This window comes from Anolis sagrei, chromosome 1 (genome assembly GCF_037176765.1).
Source record: "Anolis sagrei isolate rAnoSag1 chromosome 1, rAnoSag1.mat, whole genome shotgun sequence".
Taxonomy (NCBI): domain Eukaryota; kingdom Metazoa; phylum Chordata; class Lepidosauria; order Squamata; family Dactyloidae; genus Anolis; species Anolis sagrei.
In genome coordinates, this window is record NC_090021.1 from 194,696,511 (window position 1) to 194,723,488 (window position 26,978).

At 37.5% G+C, this 26,978-nt stretch overlaps 1 protein-coding gene across 4 annotated transcripts in view; it reads right to left on the reverse strand.

Moving 5' to 3' along the window:
* Positions 1 to 1,556: 1,556 nt before the first annotated feature.
* The window catches only part of UBR3 (ubiquitin protein ligase E3 component n-recognin 3), a 101,656-nt gene continuing 76,234 nt past the window's right edge, over positions 1,557 to 26,978 (reverse strand). For all 4 annotated transcript variants that reach the window (XM_067471652.1, XM_067471647.1, XM_067471646.1 and 1 more), the window contains 10 exons: positions 26,262 to 26,347; positions 20,580 to 20,685; positions 17,584 to 17,684; positions 12,188 to 12,312; positions 9,294 to 9,401; positions 8,800 to 8,925; positions 8,296 to 8,472; positions 6,741 to 6,950; positions 5,700 to 5,839; positions 1,557 to 4,148 (listed from right to left, as the gene is read on the reverse strand). In XM_067471652.1, coding sequence (XP_067327753.1) covers positions 4,031 to 4,148; positions 5,700 to 5,839; positions 6,741 to 6,950; positions 8,296 to 8,472; positions 8,800 to 8,925; positions 9,294 to 9,401; positions 12,188 to 12,312; positions 17,584 to 17,684; positions 20,580 to 20,685; positions 26,262 to 26,347 — 1,297 coding nt within the window. In that variant the 3' untranslated portion in view covers positions 1,557 to 4,030. The remainder of the gene's footprint in view (positions 4,149 to 5,699; positions 5,840 to 6,740; positions 6,951 to 8,295; positions 8,473 to 8,799; positions 8,926 to 9,293; positions 9,402 to 12,187; positions 12,313 to 17,583; positions 17,685 to 20,579; positions 20,686 to 26,261; positions 26,348 to 26,978) is intronic.

The following is a 26,978-nucleotide window of genomic DNA, read 5'->3' on the forward strand; positions in this document are numbered from 1 at the left end:
AGATTCAATTATCTATAGCTTGAAAATATTTTTAACATTCAAAAGGCAAACCATAATTCTGCCATTTTCTATAAGTGACACCATTGTACGGTGCTGCTTTATATTATGGTATTTGAACATCCACTGGTTTAGGTATCCACAGGGGAACCAAATCCAGTGGATAACAAGAAAACCTAGTGTAAAGCGTGTTTACGTGCTGGATGTTTAAACTCTTTTGTTTTTCAATAAATCTTGTCTGTATTATTTTACATTTGTGCCTAGGGAGTTAATGTTAAGTTTCTGTAGAAGAAATCAATGACACAAACACAAACTCAAATCTAAACTGAATGCATTCGTTTATGCAAAGTGAAAGTAATGTATAGACAACTTAATATTTACGTTCTTGATTTAGACTAGATTTTGCAGAAGGGTAGAGCACTGAGTGGGGAAAAGTTATTACATCAAATGTATGTTATCAGGCAAATACAAGCAGAGAGAAAGTGTGCTGGTTTTTTATAGTTAAATATTCTTTTCCAAATGAGGCACTCAAGCATCAGGGCTGACAAGCAACTATTCATGTTACGTTTCCCTGCAGCCTTAACACCCTAAAGAGAGACAATTTAAAGTACCCCAGTTGAATTTTTAAAGTGTGTGTTCTTCTACATAGAGCATCAATCACCACAACTGTTTTTGCCCACTTATAAAAAAGACATTACATTCACCAGAATTCTATGCCACAACATAAAATGTGTTGTGTTGCAGGAAGAACTCTTAACCACATGTATATTTAAATGATAGTTAAAGGATCCTCACTTCGAAATAGGAGAAAGCCAACCTAGTTGTGTCTAAAGACCTGCTCCTCAATCTGCTGAGGGATGACTTTGAACTTCTGCTTCAAAGTCTGATGACACTGTATATTTGTATAGTTGTGTAAAGTATATTGTGTAAAGTATACAATAAGAACTCTGTAACTTTGCAATCCATAAAAACAGTATTTTATCTGAAAAATTTCCTCTCTGGGAATTTGCTACGTCCTTCAAGCAATTCTATTGCATACTTCCCCTGGAAACTATCACAGGGTTGTGTTGAAGGACCTAGCATATTCCTAGATATTTTTTTCCGTGTCAGGAGTGACTTGAGAAACTGCAAGTCGCTTCCTGTGTGAGAGAACTAGCTGTCTGCAAGGACGTTGCCCAGGGGACGCCTGGATGTTTTACCATCCTGTGGGAGGCTTCGCTCATGTCCCTGCATGAGAAGCTGGAGCTGACAGACAGGAGCTCACCCCACTCTCTGGATTTGAACCATCGACCTTTTGGTCAGCAGTCCTTCCGGCACAAGGATTTAACCCACTGCACAACCGGGAGCTTCGGTGATACCTCCCTAGATTCTCCAATGCATGTCTATGGTATGTTGGGATTGGAAGTGAGGTAATTCAGTGACATTTGGTCAAATCAGAGGTTTCATGTAACTGCAGTCTAGCCAGAAACATATAACCTGTGGATACAGGGGTCTCATGTAATTATTTTTTCGTGTAAACTTAATTTCCTAAGACAACAAAATGAGCCCATACACACATGTAACGGCAGTAGACTTTTATTAACATATTTTACAATATTGATTATGGTATTTCTAGTTTTGCCTTTGATGTGTCAGAGACGGATTCTGTTTCTACAGTAATGTACTGTACTTAAATGATCATTTACACAAGAAACCACACCAGTATGTTGGAGGAAGAGGAGCAGCAGCAGGAGCAGGAGGAGCAGCACTCACGCACACACGCCCAGTTCTAGTTTGGACCTGTTATTTCTCAAAGTTAGCTTAGTAAAGCAGATTTCCAAAAAGGTACGGGGTTAACCAAACTTCTAGTCCAGCAGCATGCAGGTGCTTTTCAAGTAGGATTTCCAAACTAGTGCCTTCGTTTTCTTTTTTAAAAACTGACCAGTGACTAATTCACCAGTATCAAAATGAACACCATGTAATACAAAGATTTGAAAGTTAAGGCTAATAATTTTACTCCACACCCATATACACAATTTTTAAAAAATCCACTTTAAATAATGCATTTGATTCTATTTGTAGAGACATTATCTCTTGTGAAGCTTCCAACTACACAGAGCACTCAAACGCAAGCACCCTGTGATAGTATTATTATACTAGGACAGGCCAAGAATATTTCTGCTTGTCCACTGTGCTTAAAATGGTCTGATATTCAGAAATTGGTGATGCAAAACTCCTAATGTTGCATATATGATACATATTAAAAGAAAACGATGTTGTTGTTTTTTTGGAAGAGCGGAAGAAATTTTCAGTTGAAGAAAACGTAGGTTTCAAGGACTATTCCAAATGTGTGTGTATGATGTGTGTAATCACACACTATATTATACAAAATAGCAAATCATTACCAAATGTTGTATTTTTGTAAAAACCTAGTCGGCTAAAGAGGCTTTCTACATGAACTGTCCAATATTCTTAATATTATCCCTTCTGCAGTTTGCAACAGTTGATTTCCTATCAGACCTTTGAGCAGAGAACAACTTTCAATCTAATTTATGGCTATGGCTCTTTTAAAATTAGTTCAGAGATAAAAACGTTACAGAAAAAACTACAAGTATGTAAGTATCAGAAGTATCTGAAAGTACTCTTTTAAACAGTAAACATGTGTCTGCTATGGAAAAGGAAAAGGTTTGGCAGCAATGTGCTAGGACTAAGAAATAACACTCCCTGCCTGGTTATATACATGGCGCTTTCCTATAAAGGTGCCCACTGTGGTGCTATTTCAAAGCTTTCTTATCCCAAGTGCCTCAAACGTCCTATAGTACTCAACAGTGGAAGCTGGCTTCTGCAGATATATTTCTAGATTTGGGGAAAACCAATGTATACAACCAGATACAGAGCATTTTTGGGGGAGGAGAGCGGCGAGCTTGACGCATCCTGTCCCCTACACCCTAATTTCTGTCAAAAAAAAAGAATTTTTGCTGTTAACAACAAGCTCTTGGGCTGCTGCATGAAGATTGGAGGAAAGTTGGTAAAGTACATGTTTACGTAAGGTTGAAATGGGGGAAGAGGGTCATTTGTCTTCTGGCACCTTAAAATGTAACTCTCCCTATTCCCCTATTAAGAAATTCAAGCAGAAAGGGCAGTGATTACTCAATAAATACAATAGAAAAAACCTGCTTGAACTCAGAAAATATGTCTTATTTGCAAGTATCAAGCATGTCTTTTGTCCTCTCTACCCACCACACTGAAACATACAGCTAGGTGGAAATGAGCCATGACATGCTTGGTTGGTTTACAATTGACCATTTTGGGCATTTTACAAATGTTGTATGTACACAAACAGTAAAACTGATTTGTTTGCTAGTAAATAATAAAGTTAACAGAAATATCAGAATACTGTATATGTACTGTATTACATTAAGAGCAGCAAGCTATCTATTTTACAGCTATTTCATGAATCTCTGGAGTATATCTATGAAATTCCTGAGAATGAATAAGGTTTTTCAGCAATGCCTGAAACTATTTCAATAGCTCTCTGGCAATGAGCGAAATACACTCTAAAACCCTTTAGACCATTTCTGTACAATCTCACAGATCAAAAGTGTCACAACTCTTTTGTACTTACAGATACAGATCAAGCAAAATCTTAAAGCAATACAACGAAAGGCAAAGAAAAAAAACCCCAATATATTAAGCAGGTGTACTACTACACATATACAGTGCTTCAGCATAAACAACCCCAATCATGGAAAAATAAAACTCAATATCCATTTAGCAACATTTTTAAAGTACAAATTGTGCTTGTTATTAGTGGATTAGAAAGCAACAGCAATCAAATAAATTTAGATAATTCACTCAAATTAGGAAGACAAATTGCCTTGCATTGTTACGTATGAATCCTCTTATTACCAACACCTAAAGGAGGACTTCATAAAATGGCCAGGCTTCAAGCTTTCCCCAGCGAGGAAACTTAGTTTCCATTTACTTGTAGCCAAAGCCCATCAGGAAGCATTAATAACAAAGGCGATGTGATGGCAAGATGCTGGCTGGTGATTTACAAACCATTATAATGCGGCCCCCATCTTTTATTGATGTGATCAAAGGTGTGCGACACCCACTGCTGTTCAAGCACATTGTATCTTTCTTTACATATATACAGAGGTTTGCCACGCCTACAAGAAAAAACAAGACAAAAACAAATTACAACAATGAAAGCTGGACAAAAATTATTTCCTGTCTTAAGCATAAGCAGAATAGGAAGACATTCAGAGCTGCCCCATCAAATGATGAGCTGTGTCTTTAGCATCCAATGACATTTGTTGCCCAAAGGGCTGGCCAGGTTGCTTGATTTTATGAACTTACCTTATGCAGTGCTAAAATGGAAGAAGACTCTCCCTGACACTGGGGAGAGGAGGAATCCTTCTCCACTTTGACCTCTGGACTGTATTGGATAGCACTGTTCCAGACGCTGAGAAGAGTCTTCCTTCATTTTACTGCCCACTGAGCACCACTAAGAGAAATTAGGGGGGAGGGCCAAAACAAGTACTTCCCCCTTTCCCTGGGATGGCATTTCATCAACTATGCCCATTCTGGAATGGGAAGTAGCATGGTTGATTAAATGGGCCCAAAGTTGCTGAATAATCTGCAGCTTTGGGGAAGTTCCAGATAATTCTGTGGCTTCAGGAAACATGAGTCTGTTGTGGTTCAGCCAGCTGATGAATATGAGGGGATTGTTATTCCAGAGCCTGGGAGAGTGGAAGGGTTTTTCAATGAGGGAAATGGAGGGAGTTTAGATCCTGTCTGTGAGAATGGGCTTGAAAGTGAAACTGTCTCGGAGTCCAGCAGACAGGGAGATGCTGCGGCTGGCGAAGACTTTTCATCTAGTCGTCTCATAGCAACCCCAGATAAGGAGTTGGATGGGTGAGAAAAAATTGCCTGAAAACACACCTGCGGTCTGCAGAAATCTCAGGCTTCATCTTAGGGAAGAAGCAAGCAAATTAAAGAGGTCACAGAGATTCTGTGAGAAACAACAGTGTGAGAAATATCACAGACAAGAGAGCCCAGGTCACAGACATGACTTAATGGCTTGTGGTCATTAAATCAGGAAATTGTTTCCTTTAAAATTCAGATCAGGGAACGCTGCATTAGAGTGAGGATCTCAAGTTCATTATTTAGTCAAAGACCTTGGGAGTTTGAGTTCAAGTTTTTAAGAAGTTTATATAGTCTTGGTTTTGGATTCATGCTCATGTTTTCATTCTGGTTTTCCTATACCTTGTTTTATGGAACAAATCTGAACTGTTTGGATTATTACTTTTGGAATGTTTTTCCCATTAACAGTTTTGGTCTGGCTTATTACTTGTTGACTGCTTTCCCCCATTACCTATTGGATTTTGCCTTTCTTTTTTCCTATGGTGATTCCTCCCCCCCCCCCTTTTTTTTTTTTAATATGTGCTTTCCTCAATAAACTGTTTTACTACTGCTTTTGGATTCCTGGTTGGTGTTGAGTGCTAGGTGAATTCTGGCAGGGGTGAAACAGAGTCAAGGCCATGTTACTGCTGGATCAACTCTGTGCATCATATAACAATGTATAAGCTGATCCAGGTCCATACTCAATTAAACGTCGCTTCAAATTGTGTCCTTAGTACTGTAAAAGTGGAAGCTCACTTTAAGAGTTTGATTTCTATAGGCACAATTGCAAATTCACTTGTCTTTACAAAGGTTACCTGAGATCTCTGTCTTCTTCACCGTGTGCATCCAGGTACACAGAACCCCAAAGGCAAAAACGATGACCACGAATGATGATGATTACAGATGCATTGATCAGAAGGAATATGCCTGTTCCAGCGCCACAATTTTGTGAATGCTGAGAAAGATGAGAGAAGTGGATAAAATTTCTCCTATTTCTAATCACACAATTGTATAATTAGACCTTACTTTTTCTGTATTTTAGACTGTAGAAATAATATGTCAAAACTGGAACAAACAACTGTGACCCTCCTGAGGTTGTTGGACTGAAGTTTCCATCATCACTGGCTATGCTAATAAGGCTGCTAGTATTAGCAATCCACCATTAACTATAGAGATACAATTGAATTCATTTCTCTCTTAAATAATGAAGATATTTAAGAAGCAAAATTATAAGCAACTCTCCATACAAACCACACATTATCACACCATTCTCCATTTGAGAAATATGTCTGGCTATTATAGCAGAAAAGTAGATCCAGGCAAATCCTATCAACACTTTCAATATCACAGATAGAACTATCAACTAAGTACATACTCTCAAAATATTGCCATTTTGAAGTCTGTAAAATAATATAATAGGCATTAGAACTAAGTGTATAAATGTACATTTAAAACAAGAAGTGAACCTGTAATTTTATAATAATCCATTTAGTCCAGATTACCCATCACAATAACCAAATTTAAAAAGAAACCCCTCATTTCCAAAAGAATCTAAATTATTACACAAAGTGTTCCTTTGCTCCAAAGCCTTTCCTTGACAATGATGTGCATTAACATCTTCCTTCAAGGACAGAGCAGCTGTGCAGACCATTCATTTCTATTATCATCTTAGAAGCATTCCTCCGTTTCACTGAAGTGAATGAGGAAGACTTATAAGCAGGGGTTCAGGGGATAGATACTGTGTCCGCACTAGGCCACCCGCTTCACAGAGGGTTGCTGGGATTATTGATAGTGGCAATCAATGAGAAGCTTTCTAAACAGTATTTATGCTAAGTGCTAACTGTTATATCTCTTACCAAGACACATTCACAGTAGCTTTGTTGCTTGCAGCAAAGTCCTTTCAAACACACAAAAGTGCCACAAACCAGACAAATGGCAGGATCTTTAGGAACCTTGGAACAGACTGAGCAACTTTTTCTGTGATAGTATTGGAAAATGGTATTGTAATTTTCAGGCAATTGTAGGAGGCGTGGTAAGTCCCATTTAGGCTCCTGTATAAGTAAAACCTGTAAAAGGGGAGAAAGGAGGAAACCCATGTAAAACACTCACATATTCTGTCTGCTTTCTCCTTCCCTCCCTTCCCATCCCAAAGTTGTCTATCTTTGGTCAGACAATGACTGGAATACAGTGTCCAGTTCTGGAGCATAGTTCAAGAAGGATATAGACAAACTGGGCTGTGTTCAGAGGAAGGTAACCAAGATGATCTTAGGGAGTTGAGTATGTTTAGCTTGGAGAAGAAATGTCATAAGATACACGTTCTTAAAAATCAGAAGGGATGTCATGTGGAAAGATGGAGTGAGCTTGTTTCCTGTTGATCCAGAGACTGTCCCTCTTCCTATCAGGAAGAACACCATGTAGTTTATTTTGAAAGCTATGATTATATCAATTACTTTTATTAGAGATAAAAAGTGGATTAATATTTTTGTTCAGACAAATAAATAAAACCAACAAAGATGGGAATATAGTCTGGTCTACACCAAAATGAGTCATTCTAAATTAGTTGTTCTCAACCTGTGAGTCCCCAGGTGTTGGCCTCCAACTCCCAGAAATCCCAGCCAGTTTACCAGCTGTGAGGATTTCTGGGAGTTGAAGGCCAAAACATCTGGGGACCCACAGGTTGAGAATCACTGTTCTAAATCATTACTCTCCAATCTCATCCACACCAGCAAGCTCTGGATCCTCCTGCTCCCCTCGAAGTTATGCTTCTTGAATATTCAGTAGACTTGTCATAGTGGAAAGTAGCAAAGTTACCACTTTTGAGTATATTCAAGGCTGTACTCTCCAATGAAGCAAGGTAGCCTTGCTGCGATCGTGGGGAAAAGTAAAGTGAACTTAAGACCACACCAGATAATCTTTGGCAAATCATGAGGATCCTACGGTACCTATTGCAGCTTGCATATTAAACAGACAAAGACAGATCTTCCTGAGGGATCAAAGTTGGAAAATCACTGTAGAGCAATTTCTATGTTCTCTACACAATACCCAGGGCGATGAAATCACACATTCAGTTTCCTGCTGGTATGTTCATAATATAAAGACTCAATCTTTACTTCCTGAAAATGTTTATTACTAGTTATTCCCTCTTGCTTTGAGAAGTTATAATAGTTTTAAAATATGAGCCATAGTTAAACAGTAATTCCACTTCAAATATTTTAAAGAAATACTATTTATTTCTGATGAAAGGAAAAAATTAATAACAGTTTGCATGAAAACGATTTTTTAAAGTTAAAAGCATTTTTAAAAACTACATTTCAACAGGATTAAAACTGATGGGGCAAACAATTGCCAATAGTGTTGTATAAGCCATTGTCTCGAATAATGTATTAAGATGTGGCAGTATCGTTTACCTACCTTTACTTGTGTTGGATGCGTATTCGAGAATGAAACCAATTCTGAGCACCATTGAGATATTATGTCAAATGCTGGTACAGGCCAATCAAGACAAGAGGCACTAGAGAACTGCGATGATTGAAAAGATGGTGATAACAAACCCAGGCAGCTGGCAAGAACAGTAAACTCCTCGCCTTCCTATTAATCATAAAAGAAAGAGCCATATTCAAAACAGAAGCCCAACAAGGAAGCAGTAAGAGGCAATGATCTATTATGATGTATTTAATGAAGAATAATTCTAGTTTCAACATACAAGATTCCATTCATTATGCAACAGTTCCATAATTTATTACTGGGATATAGCACTATGGTTCACTCTTGCATTTCAGTGACATTCTTTAAGACATCTACAAGGTTGTTTGTTGCATATATGAATTTTGCAGATACAAAGTGAAGGCTTGTTGGCTTAGCATGATATACACTGTATCACCATGACAGATCCAACAAATGATGTTTTCATAGTACCTGACAGCTGGGGAGCTCCCCTCCAAAGAGATGGTGCTGAAGAAGGCTTGTGATCCTGAGAAAAGGCAGGCAGAATTGCTGCAAGTAAATCTCTATGGAATGTGGGCACCAAGAACTAGTGCTGTCCTAAATTAGAGAGAAAAAAACCTCCAGTAAATTTCAATTAATGGAACTTTACTTTTACTGGAAAAAGAGAAAAGCAAACTTTACAATAGGATATGTGCATGTATTTGCCTTTAAATCGCTTGCCAACTCCAATAATTTTATAGGGGTTTCTTAGACAAAGAGGTGGTTTTGCGACTTACTTCCTCTGAAATACAGACTATAGTACCTGGAGATCCAGTACTTGGATCTCGCATCCAAGTACTGACCCGGCTTAACTTCTAAGATCAGATGGGATCTAATGCCTCTAGCATACTTTGGCCCTATCCACAAGGAACTATAGTTAGCATTAAATAATGTGCAGATGACATATTCAAATGCACAAACCATACCATGGCTAGTTCTTCAGTTTCCTCTTGTTCATAGATCTTCCCTTTGGAGAGTTCACTGATGACATGGCTAAACAACACTTCCCAAGTCTTTTTTGCATTGGATAGACTCTGTGAACAAAAAGAAATGTATCATCTAATCAAAAGAGTATGAAAATGTTGTATCTTTAATCTGGCCTTTTCTTTTTGGGCCAAAAGCCCCAGACTGAGTTAATCTGCCAAAAAAGGTTCTCTAATTCTTTCATTGAAGGACACTAATCCTTTGCACATAGTGCAACATACAACAATTTTCCACAGTAAAATGCTTGATAGAAAATGAAAAGTGTTATTCAAACTTAGTAGTTAGCATACAAAACCTGATATGTATTTTCACTTTAATGGAATCTGCCTGCCCCCCCCCCCCCAAACTAAACAAGGATCTATCCTGAATATATTTATTACCCTTCCAAGCTCCTTGGGGCATCTACAAAGAATTGCACCTTCACTAAAGACCAGAAAAGCTTCTAAAAAGTGGTGGTATGTCATGACATGTCATAATTGCATGGGTACAAGAAAAATATGGCTGTTCTTGAATACTGATGAGGGTTGTATCTTTTTCTCCTCCTGTATGTATTCCCTGTGTAGCTAATATGGATGCTGCATGAAAGAATGACTGCTGCCACCACTGTACACAAGGCAGAAATATTTTTACTCCATACAAAACAAGTGCCCAGGACCCAACAACATGTCATAATGTCCTGCTAATTCCCAGGCTTTTAAAGAAACATTTTCAACTAGCTTCTTCAAGATTTAGGAACAGTTGCTGGTGGGACTGTGGAAAACGCGATCACAAACTGTCCTTTAGGTGCATAGAAAAATGTTTCTTAAGGTGGAGAATTTGTTACATCCACATGGATTTTTAAACTAGCTTTCGCTACTTAACATTCATTCCAAAAGGGAGATAACAGACTTCTTTCTAAACCCATGTATCCCTCAACTTGCTTCAGACACAAAAATAAATAAATAAATAAACCTATGTGAAAGTGGCATGGAATAGACTGATCTATTCACTGTACTGTAGGCAAACACTGTAAGTTTTTTGTTTGAAAGCAAGGCAATATGCCATTGACCTATTTCAGAATAAGCATCAGGAATGGGACTGGAAGTACTATCAGTCCCTTCATTGGGAAAGCAATACAATGTTATTACCATTCAGCAGTTTCTAGGAGTTGGAAATGTCAGCATTAAATAACTAGCAATGTTCGCTTTTCCTCGTGTACAGCAGTTTGCAAACCAAGGTTTCAAATTAAGGCTCAAAGTTGAGCTTATGGTTCCAATCTTGTTTAGGAACTGCAAATCAATGACATAAAGTTGTTTACCATGGATATATTCCAACTTAATAAAACATTCCCTGCTTGTTCGATGGGAAAGCAATCACTAGTATGTTTGTTTGTGAATGATAAAAGCCAAGATTCTCCACCATTTTGCATTGCTTTTTATGTGAATGTGGCCTGTGCTTCACTGCAAAATCTAAAGGAAATACTATTTACCAAGATCCAAACAACAGTGTAGTTCACTCAGGGCACTCAAAATTTCAGATCTATATCTGCATTACCAGTCCTCTACCATAATTCATGCCCCTAAGATGTTTCCCATGTCTAGGTTGCCATTATCATGGACACAGGAAGAACTGTGTCTTACAATCTGCAAATGCTATTATAAGACTTTCACAAGACATCTGTATATGAATATACAAAGATTAAATCACAAAAATATTGTATTTTCATGTAGTAATTGCATTTTGTGAAATCCTGGGGTTTACAGTTTAGTGAGGCCAGAGAGCTCTCTGGCTGAGGATTCTTAAATGTTCCTCCTTAATCTGCAAATCCCAGAATGTCACTGCAGGAGATGTTGGGACCATGTGTGGTATGAAAAGGCTCTAAGATCTGGAACTTGAGAAGATGGAGAGGTGATGGAGTGTTGCAATACAACAGGAACAGGCCAAAAATAATTATATAAAGAATTATTTTGAAGCCTACTTCTAACAATATTGTTTCTTCAGAAATATGTTACTCCAACAAGATTTGCTATCCATTACGTGTGATTACTGTAACACAGTCCAGAAACAAGTGATAAGGCAAGCATGCAAGTTATTGCCAACTTATGATGGCCCTAAGCTGAATCTATTAAAAGGTTTTCTTGGCAAGTTTTGCTCAGAGAAGGTCTGCCTTTGCCTTCCTTTGAAGCTGAAAAAGTGCAGCTTGCCCACAGTCACCCGTTCTATTCTATGGTTTAGCGAGGATTAAAACCCTGGTCTCCAGAGTCATCATCTGAGTTCAGATCAATACACCACACTGTGTACACACACACACACACCGAAATAAATATGAAATGCAACAAAAGAGCTATGGCTCCTCTTTCCAACAAGTCTCTCATTAACTGAGATGTGAAGGGAGTACCTAGAGTAGTTTCACTCCAAATGCAAGACTGGCACTCACATGAAGAATGACTGACTTGAAAAATAAAAAGCAGTCAATAGAGTTCAGCTTTGGCCAGTCTATTACCCAGGCCTTACAGCCATAGCTCACTCAGCCTTTCAGTATTCCCACTTTCCGATGAAAAGGGGAAGGAAGAGCTTAAATGAGTGGCCTGATAAAAATGCAGCTGACTACCCCCAAGGACAGAGGAGGTCTGGGATAGTGGACAGTTACTCTCTCGGAGAAAGACCGATCTTGTATTTCAACTGAAATGTAAAAACTGAACATGTGTGAGAGAAAGAAAGACAGCTTTAGGCTGCAATGCAGCATAATGCTGTGCACATCTATATTCCAGAGAAATTGAGAGGATTAACTGTGCACAACTGGAGACAGAACTGCATCCTTGGCATTTTATTAGCAGTTTTTGACAAATCAACAAACCTTTTTCAAAGCTCCTGAGTTCATCCAAGTTATTCTCTCTTCAGAGCTGCATTTAACAGAAAGTGCAACGAGCGCTTGTATATACAACAGTGTGAACAGCACCTTTGTGATACAGATAAAGTGTTCTACAAAAATACAAAAACAGATAAGGTGATTCAGACATTGTAGATTAAATCTTACATTTTTATAAACCAATTACAAATTTACAAACCATTTTTCTAAAAAAAAAAATTCCAAATGGCAAATGTACAAAAATATGTTTTATAAGCAATTAAAACATAAATAAGGACAAGGATATCTTCACAACATAATGATGAGGTAAAGGAGAGACTCGAAGTCAACTCTCTCTCAAAACATCCACTACTTTGTACAGGTTGACCCTCCCTTATCTGGAAATCCAAAATCTGAAATACTTCAAAAACATAAGCTTTTTGCCACTCGCCACCCACTTCCACCTTCAAGATAAGGGGCTAGTTACATGTCCAATGCCACTAGGTTTTGAATTAAGGAGCCCTTGCTCCATCACTGTTGGAAATTTGACAGGGATAAGAAAGAGGGGGAAGTGGGGAGGACTCTGGTTCCTATGCCTCCAATCACACAAGACCCTTGTAAAAAGCAGGTGTCTCCCTTAGCTGCCAACACTCCACAAGATGGGGAGAGAATTTTCTCTTCCCTTCAGCTACAAGGGCTATTATGGGCCAAGTGAAGCGTTAGTTGGTGGTGTGGCCCGATCCCCTTGGACTTTTTTCTGTTTCTCCTTCTCTGAAGGCTACTTTGTTAAAAGTCTAAAATGTGTGCTGAGAAGCACCTAGGATGTCTGTCTTTTACAAGGACATTATGCGAGCAAAGCCATGGAAACCAGAGTCTCCTTTCTTCATCTTGTCAAATTTCTGGCAATGTTAGAGCAAGTGCTCCTAGTAAAAATACTAAGTGAGTACTGGACATCAAACTAATCCCCTTTTTGCTCTATCCCACATTCACAAATTACCTGAAGCAAATTCAGATATTCAAAAAATGAAAAAAAAAATCAGAACTCCGAAACATTTTTGGTAGCAGTTAGGGTAGGCTCAACTTGCATAATAAAATTATCAGGTTTAACTGAGGCACTAGCTGGGATGTCTAAATAAACCTGAAGCCCACAGTAAGAATAGTGAGGGCTCATTTGCTCTGAATATCAAGATGCTTTATTTTCCAAATGAAAATTACGCTCAACAGACTGTAGACTTTGTAATTATTTATTGCAGTAATGAAGGTCTACAGAAAAACTTGCACAGAAATGTATTGAATAATCCGTAACTCTATTAAGAAACAAATATTGTATTGCCAAAGGCTTTTACGGCTGGAATCACTGGGGTGGTGTGTGGTTTCCAGATTGTATGGCCATGTTTTAGCAGCATTTCTTCAGGATGTTTCACTTGCATTTGTGGCTGGCATCTTCAGAGGGTGCCAGCCACAGATGCAGACGAAACATCAGGAGAAAATGATGTTAGAACATGGCAGTACAGCCCGGAAACCACACAGCACCCCAGGAACAAATATTATCAATACTCAAAAATATTGCTGCCAGTAAATGTAGAATATAACACTTCAGCAAAACCTGCCTGGCTGACATTAAATACCAAATTAAATGTCATGTGCTCAAAGGCTGCAACTTCAGGGAAAGACCTTGCCTACTAAATCGAAGTAGGAAAGAGAACAGCTATTTAATTTAATCTGGAAATGGCTACTTTGCCAATATTTCAGTGAATCTTTGTTTACTAAAGAAAAGAGAGCCTATAGAACACTAGAACAGCACAGGGAACTAATATTTAAAGATATGCATTTACAATCTGAGAATCCAGTTATGAACCAAATGGTTTTTGTTGTACGTATACCCAGATCTAAGTTGAAACAGCCACTTTTTAACTTTTGATATTAGTTTTGCTATCTGGAGACTATCTATTATGAAAACTGACAATTTGATATTTGTTTTAAAACTAGTATTTTTTGTGTTTTAATATTAACAATTAATATATGAATTTGGAGATGTGAATGATCACACACAGAGCTCTGCCACCCTTCCTTTCTCCAAACTAGTAAATCCTGCCTTCCTACTTGGTCTCTCAGTTTGTTTTCTAGGTCCTCTCTTATTATGAGAGCCCTTCTATGAATTTGTATAAAGTAGTTAACATATTTCTTGAAGCTGGGTGAACATATGAGGGTTTGTGTTGTCGAAGGCTTTCATGGCCAGAATCACTAGGTTGCTATGAGTTTTCCGGGCTATATGGCCATGTTCCAGAAGCATTCACTCCTGATTTTTTGCCCATATCTATGGCAGGCATCCTCAGAGGTTGTGAGGTCTGTTGGAAACTAGGCAAGTGGGGTTTATATATCTGTGGAACATGCAGGGTGGGAGAAAGAACTTTTGTCTACTTGAGGCAGGTGTGAATGTTGCAATTGGCCACCTTGATTAGCATTGAATAACACTTGCCTAGTTTCCAACAGACCTCACAACCTCTGAGGATGCCTGCCATAGATGTGGGCAAAATGTCAGGAGAGAATGCTTCCGGACCATGGCCATACAGCCCGGAAACCTCACAGCAACCCATATGAGGGCTTGCTGATGATGAATAAAAGAATAAAAAACTCCTGGTGTTTGTTTCAAAAAATTAGATTATGATCATTTTTTTACAGAGAGTGTTGAATAAATCTATGTGGAGGAAAGGATACTAGTTTTTCACCTCTCTGTTTTCAGTTTTATTGCTCTGACTGGAAAAACATTGATTGAGAGTCTCCCTACCCATTGGTGCATTGGACCGGGGGCCCCCAGTAATGAGGGGAACACCCATAAGTAGGGGAAATTATCATGTGTACACTTATCATTTTCCATATGAGGAAAATGAGAGAACAAGAGATGTGGGGCTGATGCTCTCTACTGTTCATGCATTAATTTCAATTTGCTTTGTAAAAAAAGGTAAATAGGAGGCATGTGTATAATGGCACGTGAACCATTCTTTCCATAATGGACCAGGGGTAGTTAATGTGAGATCCTTGCCATTCCCCAGTTAAACATAAGCATGCTTTAGTCTCTTTTTCTAGGACAAATCCTATCTCAGTTTTGTTTTTCTTCTGAAGATCAATGCAAACTGAGTATCAAAATAATGATAAACTAGCATTATTATGCAACTGCAATGCACGGTGAGGTGAAAATCTCTTTTGCATTTTAAGCACGTATCCATTCTGCCCATACTTTAGCAATATCAACAACCTTCAACTCAGTGATAATCCTTTAGGTTGTACAGCAGTTCTATGCAACACAGAGATTGCTTGTGACCTTTCGCCCTTTAAGTCCTCCATTTATATACGGATGAAGCAACCGACTCCAACTGGACTGACCTCTAGAATGATGTTTCTTTACAATCAGAGTTAATTTGTGTTCTCTCTTTTGAGGTGGCTTCCAATCAATTTTTCCTCTCAGAAAGAAGAGACTAACAGTATAATGGCATTTACTTTGCCTTAATCGATGTTGGATTGAAATAGATAACCAAGGCCATTCAAGAGTTAATAAGATAGTTAATACAATTCCCAGGGCCTTGCTTGAAGGGCAAAAGACCAGCACACTCCTTATTAAGTGCTAATTTCCTCTAATACTACTATCTAGATATCCTTTAAAACAAAAAGACTTTGGGTCAAAATGTCAATCTGCCAGATTAAATTCCAGGAGAACAAAATTACCAGAGGTATGAATCTGATGTCTCCTAGCCCTAGAAACACACCTGCATTTGATCAGGAATCTTAATATTTGCTAATAATGTGAAGAAGGAGGCAATCAAGTTGTGTTGATGCATGCAAACATATCATGTGACAGCACAAAGATAACTGGGGGGAAACAGCAATGATGCAAAAATATTTATTATAAAATAAGAGTACCTAAACTTTCTTTTTGTATCAGGAGCGACTTGAGAAACTGCAAGTTGCTTCTGGTGTGAGAAAATTGGCCGTCTGCAAGGACATTCCCCAAGGGATGCCCAGACAGTTTACCAACCTGTGAGAATGTTACCGCATGAGAAGCTGGAGTTGACAGATGGGAGCTCACCCTGTTCCCCGGATTTGAACCACCGACCTTTCGGTCAGCAGTAAGTAGTCCTGCTGGCACAAGGGTTTAACCCATTGCACCACCAGGGGCTCCTAGTAGGTAAACAACTAAAACCTACATATGTAGGGAGTAGCTAAACAACCAAACCCTAAATCAATTTGGCAGTAATTGATATGAGACAGATGTTTTATTGAATTAGTTTTAATTCACTTACCCACCATGAAATAATGATATTTAATTCAATTGCCTGAAAGAAACTCCTAGGACTATCCATCGATATTTTCTTAACAATTTTTGTCACTGGACATAAAAACATCTTAGGGAGAAAAAAAGACTAGAAAGTAAAAGATAACTGGAAACTAAGAACTGGGATTGGAATAGTAGACCCTTCAAATGGAGAACATCTGAATCTCCAAGAAGCTATCATATTAAATTTTTAGATATATTTGAACTTTTCAAATGCTCAAATCAACTGGGTTTTAAAGGAATTTTTTCACCTTAAAAATGTTCATCTTCATGCATCCACAGAACAAAAGGCTCCTGGCATAACTGATTATGCCTTTTAATGGAGCACCCGAACCAAAAATCACAGCTGAGGTCATTAGCTGGTCAATACATGTTATAAATGTGTGTGTTGTTTTTTGTTTTTTTTTTAAGGGCAATGGCAAGCTACAATGCTTATAATAACCCTTTATGAAAATGTGCGAAAATGTAGCTTGGCAGTGAAAAAGAAGTCATACATCTGAAATGTGCATATGAATCATAATATTAAAAGCTTTAAAGCTGGCAAAATAAGTAGCACTAAATCATTTCTGCTTCAAGAATGTCTTGGGATTCCAAGAACGTGTTCAAATTCATACATTATAACCATTACCGATACTGTGTTATAGCAATTATCTTTGTCGTGTGTGACACAATTGCCACAATTTGTGCAGTTAAATTAAAATAAATTATTCGCTTTCACCCTTAGGCATTCACAGTTCCATGTGAAATATTAAGCAGTCCCGCTACAGCAAACAAATGAAGGTCAAACAGAAGGACCTCCCTCCTTCCCCATAACTCAGGGAATGTAATAACCATTGTGGTTTTACTGTATTGTTATCTGATAAAAGTAAGAAGCCACAGATAAGCCTGTCAAACCACCACCACCACACCACCACAAAAAAATCAGTTTAATGCCAACTTCTAGAGATAAGGCAAAATTGTTGTTCAAGCACATGCAGCCAAGCAAATAAGCTTTATTTGCTGTCATTTTTAAAAGCTGGAACAGGCAAGGGATCACTGTCACTTGTTTATTATATATCCATTTTGTGAGGCATACCTTTGCGCAATGGCTGTGGCATGGTTAAAATCTGGATAAGCAGAAGGGATGAGACATCTCGATAAAGCACTGGGACCTCTGGCTGCTCTTCATTACTCATCCTGAAAAAAATATGAAAATCCTTGTAATTTTAAAAGTATTTTGTAGTCCTAAGTCAGTGGTTTTCAACCTGTGGGTCCCCAGGTGTTTTAGCCTACAACTCCCAGAAATCCCAGCCAGTCTACTAGCTCTTAGGATTTCTGGGAGTTGAAGGCCAAAATATCTGGAGACCCACTGGTTGAGGACAACTTCCTTAAAATGATTCTGAAACACTGACATGTGCTGAAGGGGGAACCTGTGACTGAAACCCCCAAATAAGATATTTAGACTACTCTCACCCTTCACAAAGACAGAATAGTTTCCTCTCCTCTCTCTATAACCCACTTCGGTGTTTGATCTGTTTTAGTTATGCCAGCCCCCTCTCATCCCCACAATATCTCTGTTGTCTGTGGACTCCTTCGCATGTTCATCTCTATGACAAACAGTTTTCAAACTGTGTCCCTTAGAACCCTAGGATTCCATAAAGGCATCACAGGGGTTCTGCGAAAAATTGTAAAAATCAAATTTAAAATGAATTTTAAAATAAAACTACACAAGGATACCATTTAAAGTCTCCTTAACCATTATTTTGTGCTACAAATATTGCTATCAGGTATGTAGTTAGTGGCTATGCATTTCAACATTTTATTGCCATTTGAACAAGACTAATTCTCACATAGTCAATTGGCTAATTGTGGGGTTTCTGTTAGATTGATGGGGCCAGATCAGGAATTTGTGCCATTTGCAACATTAAAGTTTATATGCCAAGATATCTTTTTATAAAGAAATTGGCCACTTCAACTAAATGCTGTCACTATAATACAGATAACTGGTTGTTGCAATTATCAATTTGAAAAAAAGCAATGCTTACAGGGGGAATCTATGTATGACACAGGAACTGCTTTGAAAAAATGTTGTTTTTTTTAAATAACTTTTTATCCCACTTGTCTTCCAAGCTGGCTCTCATAAAAAAGAGACCTCAAATTTAAAACAAAGCAAAACAAGACATACTAGAGGAAGTGAGAAAAAAAAAAAGGGGGGGGGGGGGGAGAATGAAGATCATTTTCTCCAAGTATGTCAGTTTTTTTGTCAATTCTTGCTCTTCTCCAGAGATTTAAAAGTTTTTAACAAATAACAAAACATTCTGATCAAAAGACAGACAGATGTGCAACCATAAAGTGCAAGCACAGTCTAATTCATTGCCAATAAAACACCGCTCTCAAAGAAGTATGCCAATGTTTGGTTTTCAAAGTGGCTTGCCTCTTAAATAGTCAAAACTGCTGTGGAAAAATTTTTAATTTAATGCCCAGGTCACTACTTTTAAGGTGTTCAATACTTGATTTTTTATATTTCTTTTACAAGATTTAACCCTCTTTTCAATGTATTGTAATAAGCTAGAAAACATAAAATTATGTTTTTATCCGTCCCTTAAGTTAAACGAAGAGAATTGTCACTTGTCTACAGGAATATCTTGTGTCCAAGAAAATGTTTGTGGCTGCAGAATTAAAGGTATACCACAATATCCATATCTTCATGACCAGAAAGGGCATGTTCATATGTGATGAACTGTTTGTTGTGAGTAGCCAACTGATCTTGTTTCTTTTTTTGTGCAAAAAATTATAACCACCGTTTTTTTGCTTAAAAATACTAACATTTTTTTCTGCAAAAAACTCTATATGGCCAATGGAGACACAATTTAAAATGTTCAGGCAGCAATGTAGTACAGTGCCCACCTCAAATATTTTCTGTAACAAAACGTGACTCTAGAGTGGCTTAAAATACCTTGTCTCTTGGGTGAAGTTTAAAATTGAGTGCTCAATTTTCAAATGAAGAAAAGATATTAAAATGTTTACTGAAATACCTTTTATTTCAAACCTTATTTTCTTCTCTAACAGATATTTTTAAAATCCATTTTACAGGGCAAAAATTGAATGTTAATTTTTCCGCAGTCTATTAAATGTTTCAGTTTATATGGCACATGAAAACACCTGGCATCATTACAAAAATACAAGACTTGAGGGAACAAGTGAACCATTTGGCTAAATTTGCATCCTTCTGCTAGAATCGAAAAAGTAAAATTACATAAAATGCCAAGGTTTAGATAAGCTTCTTTAGCTACATCAAGCACTTAAAACTGCTCTGTCATTTATTAAAAACTTAAGCAAATTTTTCATCATGGACTGAAAACCATCGTTTATAAAGTCTATTTAAATATGGAAATGATCTGTCCTGCTAATCCCTTCAAGGCACATGAGCGAGACTGATAAGTGCAGCTACAACAGGAGCCGTTAATAACAAACAAATTAATGTGATGTCTGATAGTGAAAAAGAAAAATGTAAATTGAAATAAATCATACCTGAATAAAAAATGTACAGCTTTATATTACATTGTACCAAAAGACAATGACAAAATATTTATTTTCAATCTGACAAAAAGTGATGACATACCATTTCTTCAAAATGTTGAAATTATCAGCTGGCAACTATGATTATATATAAATATTCAGAAATTTTAGGCCACATGTCAAAATGAGTAAGAAAGGACTTAACACTGACCAAGCATGCACATAACTGTGCAGCACAAAAGACATTATGCTTGATGTTTTGTTTTGTTTGTTTTTGTTTTTGCATTTTCATGCTTCCAACAGTCCCCTTGATCAATGTTCGCCAACAGCTATGTAGTGACTTGAATTATTTCAAACTCCAACTCATTTTAGTTTTGACTTGCCTCCACTGTCATGGACTTACTTCAACTTTCTTAAATATTGTGTGAACTATTTCTGACGCTCAGTGTTTGCAATGTGTAATTTTTATTACTAGTCTGTTTTAATTTGGTTGCATATGTTGTTTATTGGCTATTACCTACAAAATGCCTTTAAGAAAATATAAATAAACACATGGCCAAAAAGTATACTTACTGCAAATTTTCATCAATGGCCAATTGTGTAAGTTTTTTCCATGGGTTGAATGCAGAATCAATGCTATAGAGTCGCATGTGCATTGCCAATACATGGAACAGCTGATCTGAGGGTAAAAACACAGGAAACCATCTGGTAGGTTAATACATTTGGCCAAAACTACAATATTCCATACATTTACATATTTATTTATTTATTTATTTCGGACATTTGTATCCCATCCTATCTCGACCTCCGCAGAGGGACTCAGGGAGGCTGACAAAACAGCACCCCATGGTGCCCACAACCGATATTCTATCTGACTATATCAGAACTTTCCAAACATTTCATGCTGGTGACACACCTTTTCTAGACATGCATCATTTTGTGACCCAGCAATTCATTATTTACTAACAAACTGGGTATTAAACCAACCCCTTATAAGATATACAGACACACATCAATTGCTATAAGAAAATGTATGGTGACACAACATATCTCATAAAAACCTTTCATTTATATTTTTAAAATGTATTATTTGTAAGATAATATGCATTTCCAAGATATTTGTCATTTTTGTTACCTTCACATGACATACCTATACACTGTAGCTGACACACTAAAGTGTCACAACACATCATTTGGAAGGCTCTGGTTTACATAACCGTACTTCTCCTATTCGTTACTCATGACTACTACTACTAGTGATGATGATGATTGATGATGATGATGATTATAGCAGAAACACCAGGGGGCATCCTGTTCAACTCCCTCCTACCATGGAGGAAAAGCATGGAGTGGTGGGAGGAAAATAGGGTTTTGTGGGTGAAGGAGGCAATCTCCGAAAAGTATTAAAGAGTATGTCGAAGGCTTTCATGATCGGAATCACTGAGTTGCTGTGAGTTTTCCAGGCTGTATGGCCATGTTCCACAAGCATTCTCTCCTGACGTTTTGCCCACATCTATGGCAGGCATCCTCACAGCAACTCTATTAAACAGGATTCTTTGATGTATATAATATAGTATGTCAAATATCTTAATATAGAAGCAGCTGCATTTCAGTGCAGTTAAAATACAAGAATTCCACTTGGGATTCCTGTGATTAGCATGAACCAGTTTAAAACCGAAGTTTAGAACAGTTTAGAAGAACTAAATAAAATATCACTGCTTAAGAGTACCTTTTCCCTAGATCTGCAGAACTAATGGGGCATAGAATGACATCTATAATTAACACAGAGATCAACTAATAAATATCCAGACAAAGGACTCTTTCCTTTTTGTATTTCCTACCTATTAATTATCAGGCTATGATTCCTTCAATCTGCTGCCATGTCTGGGACCCATGCAAGGTGTTCAGTTTATTTTGATATGCTTATCTGCACTTAAATCTCTAGTAGAATTATATATGTTTTGATGCAATTTTAAGGGTGAATATATAAAAAGTGCATTCTTTCTTGTATTTATTGACTATTGCATAATATCCGATACCATCACTGCTTGTCCAAAACATCGATTTTTTCCAACGCATTAAATAGATTCTATTTATTTCTTCTACAAAATGAAAATCCACTCTTTATCACATTTTAACTGTTTACCCCATATCTCTGTACTTTTGTTTGCAATGCTGCTGCCACCTGACCAGGCTCCTGGAAAGGCTATATTTATATAACTCACAGAAGGAATTAATTTATTTTCCACAAGTAGACAATTATGCATAGGCACTTGGGAGGCCAAAACTGTCTCATGCTGAAATCAGCTGATTCAAGCAGAGCTTGAGGGCTGCAATTAGCTCCTGGGGTTTCTGAAATAATGGAAGGCACAGATGACATTGGAACCGATGGCTGTCACCTGTTTTCTGAACAAGACAGAGTGAATGAGGGCAAAACAAGTCCCCGTTTCTCTTGGCAAAAGATTATAGCAGAAAATTGCATTTTACTAAAAGCCTTTTCCTATAGGCATTTTTCCCAGACATTAAAGGGGCAAATACTCATATATATTTTTGTATAGCATTTTTCTCCTTGGTCATAGGAAAGGTGCCATGCAGATCACCAGATCCAGACCTTTTGGGACTTAAAGGAAGTTTGATACAATTCCATTCCCCATATTGATGGGAAAATAGTCCATCTGTTCTCCTAGTGGAGACCGCCATGAGATCATAGAACCTTCTACAAACACAGAAAACATAGCAGGATACTATCCTTGGTTCTCATTCAGACGCAATGCCCAAACATGGCTTAGAATGTATACACACCTGAGAGAGACTGCCTTTTCTCCTCTTCTTGCATGCTAGAATTCTCAGCAAATGATAGTTACATACCTCCAGTTTTCACTTGGCTGATTTTCCATTCGTTTTTTTTATGTGTGGGGGGAAGGGCATGGCTGAATGTAAACTACTATTTGGGGCAGGGGTCCTCAAATTACGGCCCAAGGGCCGATTACGGCCCTCTAAGTTCATTTACCAGGCCCTTGCTCAGGGTCAACCTAACTCAGAAATGATTTGAAACCACACAACAACAACAATCCTATCTCATCAGCCAAAAGCAGGCCCACACTTCCTATTGAAATACTAATAAGTTTATATTGTTAAAACTGTTCTTCATTTTAATTATTGTATTGTTTTAAAGTGTTTTTTAAAACACTTTAAAAAAAACCCACCAGAGCGGTACTTATTGATCTACGCACTTTTGCATGAGTTCAAACTGCTAGGTTGGCAGAATCTGGGGCTGACAGCAGAAGTTCATGCCGCTCCCTGGATTCGAACCTGTGACCTTTTGGTCAACAAGCTCAGCAGCTCAGTGGTTTAACCCACTGAGCCACCGGGGGCTCTCTTTTTAGCTTTAAAATGTTGAGAATGTGAATTTATCAAGCTGAATTTAAGCTGTCTGTTCAATTAATTCAAAAATTTAATGTTTTTTGGAAATCCTTTGCGTAAGAAAAAGCCAGGAAGAAATAATGTATATCTTGTATGAATAATTGTCTTAATCACCATTCAAAAATGAAATATTTCATAACTCAGTGTTTTTCAATGTTTTAGAAAAGAGAACATCTTTGGGGAAATAATCCCCGCACCAATTTTCTTATTACTCATCCAGGTCTTAAACAGATACCTTAATATACAGTCTTAGTATCATAGAGTTGGAAGAGACCACATGGGCCATCTGACAGCTTCAAGAACAGGAACTAAGGTGAAACTTGCAAATATACTCCTGACCCCAATCAAAGTATGAGAATCCAAGCTCTGAGCTGAGCTCAGGACTATAGCCAAGCTATAACCTGAACAAGCTAAATTCCTATTCAACTGATCAACTGACCTCTGTCTTATCTACTGACCTCTATCTTGTATAGCTTAAGCTTCAATTTGTTTGCACTCATCCAGTTCATTACTGACAGCAGAAACTAGTTTAGTATCAAGACAGCCTCCTTGGAATCAGATTGAAAGGAGAAATGGAATTAGGTCTCATTAGCTCCCAAACTCCAAATAACCTCTCCCAGCATTCATGTATATATTGAATATCGTGGGGGACAAAACCAAGCCCTAAGGGTTTAAAAACCACAAACTCAAGAGTGCCACCTTTTGAATTCTTCCCTCCAAGAAAGGCTGGAACAACTGAAAAACAGTACTTCCACGTTCCATTCTGGAGAGGTGACCCAGGATATTATGATCAACGGTATAAAGAGCTGTGGAGAGGTACATGTATAGGGATGCACATGCTGTCCAATTCCACCAAGGCAACCAAAGTGGTTTCTGTTCCTTAGCCAGGCCTGAAGACAGATTACAACTGACAAATAATCTATTTCATCCAGAAACCCCTGGAGCAGGAAATATTTCACATACTTTAGAACTTTGTACAAGAATAAGATATTAGGCACCGGTAATTCTCTAATACAATTGAATTCATTGAGGTTTCCCCCCAGTAACAATCTCACTAAAGTCTCTTTTAGGCAGGATAGAAACTGGGTGTGCTGGAGCAAAGTATGAAGCACCCCCTTTGCATAATTTTAAAGGCCAAGAAGACAACCAATACCACTGTTCTACAAATTTTCAGTTTTCTCAGTTTTCTCAGTTTCTTAATAAATTTAACATGCTGAATTCAAATATAATAATTAAATGTGTTAATTGGCTCTGTTTTTTATGCAACAGCTATTTCAATTTTCTCCACAATAGGTAATTCGTTAATATTATGATAATGCGCCTAACCTTACTGCATGTATATAAACCGTGAATATTTACTAAATTTTAGTCAAATTATATTGCCAATATTTTATACATGAGAAATATTTATTTAATTAGTCTATTGTTTATATTTGTGCAGCAAGAAACTATATTAGTAGGCCTAATGCAGTTGAAAAGTCTGAAAGTTTAAATGTCGCTTTAATCGTGACTTTAGTTTATATCCTGTTTGCTTCTCTTGACTTTTCTTTTGTATTCAAGGAAAGGATTGTCTCTTACAATGCTCCAGCAGTAGTCTGACAGCATTGACAGAGTCCATTTACCTTGATATCTTTTTTCCATAGTGCTTTATTTACACACGTGTGAGGCATAACTACAGTAAAAAGAACAATGTAAAACGATGTTTAACGATACTGTCTCAGTCTTCAACTGACTGACCCTCACCGTTCAAAAGTCTGGCCTTATATAGGGCTTTCTGGCTTTTGCACATGGCACTAATACTGCGTCATCAAACTTTCTAGAGTATTCTAGAATCTTCCATAGTGTAAGTCGCAACATGCATTTTTTTCAACCATACGTGATCACATGATTGCTTATATCATAAAAACTAGAGGCAATATACATTTTTAAATGTCATTTTCGCCTTCAAAACCCCAAAATCATAAAAGAACAACTATTTTCAGGCCCACAACTTTTTCTCTGTTGAACAGTGTACTTAATATCCATTTTAGTTTCCTGTTTGCAGTCTCAGGCAAATAAGTGTATACATTTAGTTTTTTCTAAAGCAGTACTAAAAGTTTATTCCCCTCCCTGTCCCCATCCATCACAAACATAAACTATTAAAAATAAGGTATGTGGCAGAACTAAAGATGGGAAGGCCTGGGGGAAAAACAGAAAAATAGGGGATGGGGGTGGAAAAAAACAGAATCATTGGGGGAAGACCTGAAAAATTGGGGGGGGGGGGCAGAAAAAACTTTTTCCTCCCAATTTTTTCAAGGATTTTTTCCAGGCCTTCCCATCTTTAGGCAGAACATAAACAAGTATGATCTGTGGCTTCAAACATACTTCAGCAAGAGGGAAAAAAGCAAGCAAGAAAAAAAGGCACTCCCTGTCCAGTGCTGCAGCACTCACCTAAGAGTTACCAGTTGTCCTCTGTCTACCCTACAGACAAAGTTCAAAAGCAGGTTTGAAACTACAAACCAAATATAACACAGAATTTGCTCCCTCTAATGACTCTGTGTCAAATAATATTTTGAATGAGACTGACTGCATATATACAACCATTTAATGAAAAGCTTTCTTGCCCAAAATAAATATCACAAACTCCAGATCAGGAAAATGTTACATGCAATTCTTATAAATCAAATAACTGATGGGGAAAACTAGAAATCAATGTATTTTCTATATAGACTGTTTTAAACTTAATCTTGTAAATCAATCAGATTACTATAACATTTAAAAATAACTTTAAAAATATTCTGAATCTGACTTCGTTACGGTCAAACAGATTGTAATGAATTATAAAATACATACTCAAACATGATCTCTTCCCAGCTGTACTTGCACCTCCTAGACATAGATTGCCTCCACGATGAACCAGTTCAAGTTCCAAGTTTGTCCTAAATTTTTTAAAAATAATATTCTATTAATAAATTATCTATAAATTCTAAAGAATCAGTACAGTTCCTGCAGGTTAAGTTCATCTCAGGTAGGTCTGCTGCATTATTTACATTTCTCCTCCTCCTCCTCCTCCTCCTTCTTTTAAAGGCTTTCAACAAATAAATTTAGTTGAGGACAAGATTCATTTTATGCAAAAATATTTCCACTGAACCTAGTAGCAGAAAAATATATGCATACTTCAAAAAGTAATTTACAATGCATCGCAAATGAAGCTGCAGTAAAATATCTGCATCTCTGTATATACATAATTTATATATGAAAAAGCCTTGGTTAGGGACTGATAGACATTGTATACTGAGGAGAATGTTCAACTTAGAATGTTCTCCTGCCCTTTTCCCATGAAGAGAAAGAAATATGAATGTGTTGTTGAAAGCTTTCATGGCCAGAATCACTGGGTTGCTGTGAGTTTTCCAGGCTGAATGGCCATGTTCCAGAAGCATTCTCTCCTGACATTTCGTCCATATTTATAGCTAACTAACTCAACCAGAGAAGTCAGCCATAGCAGCGCACTTATTGAACCAACCTGGACATAGCATATTATTTGAGAACACAAAAATGTTGGACCACTCT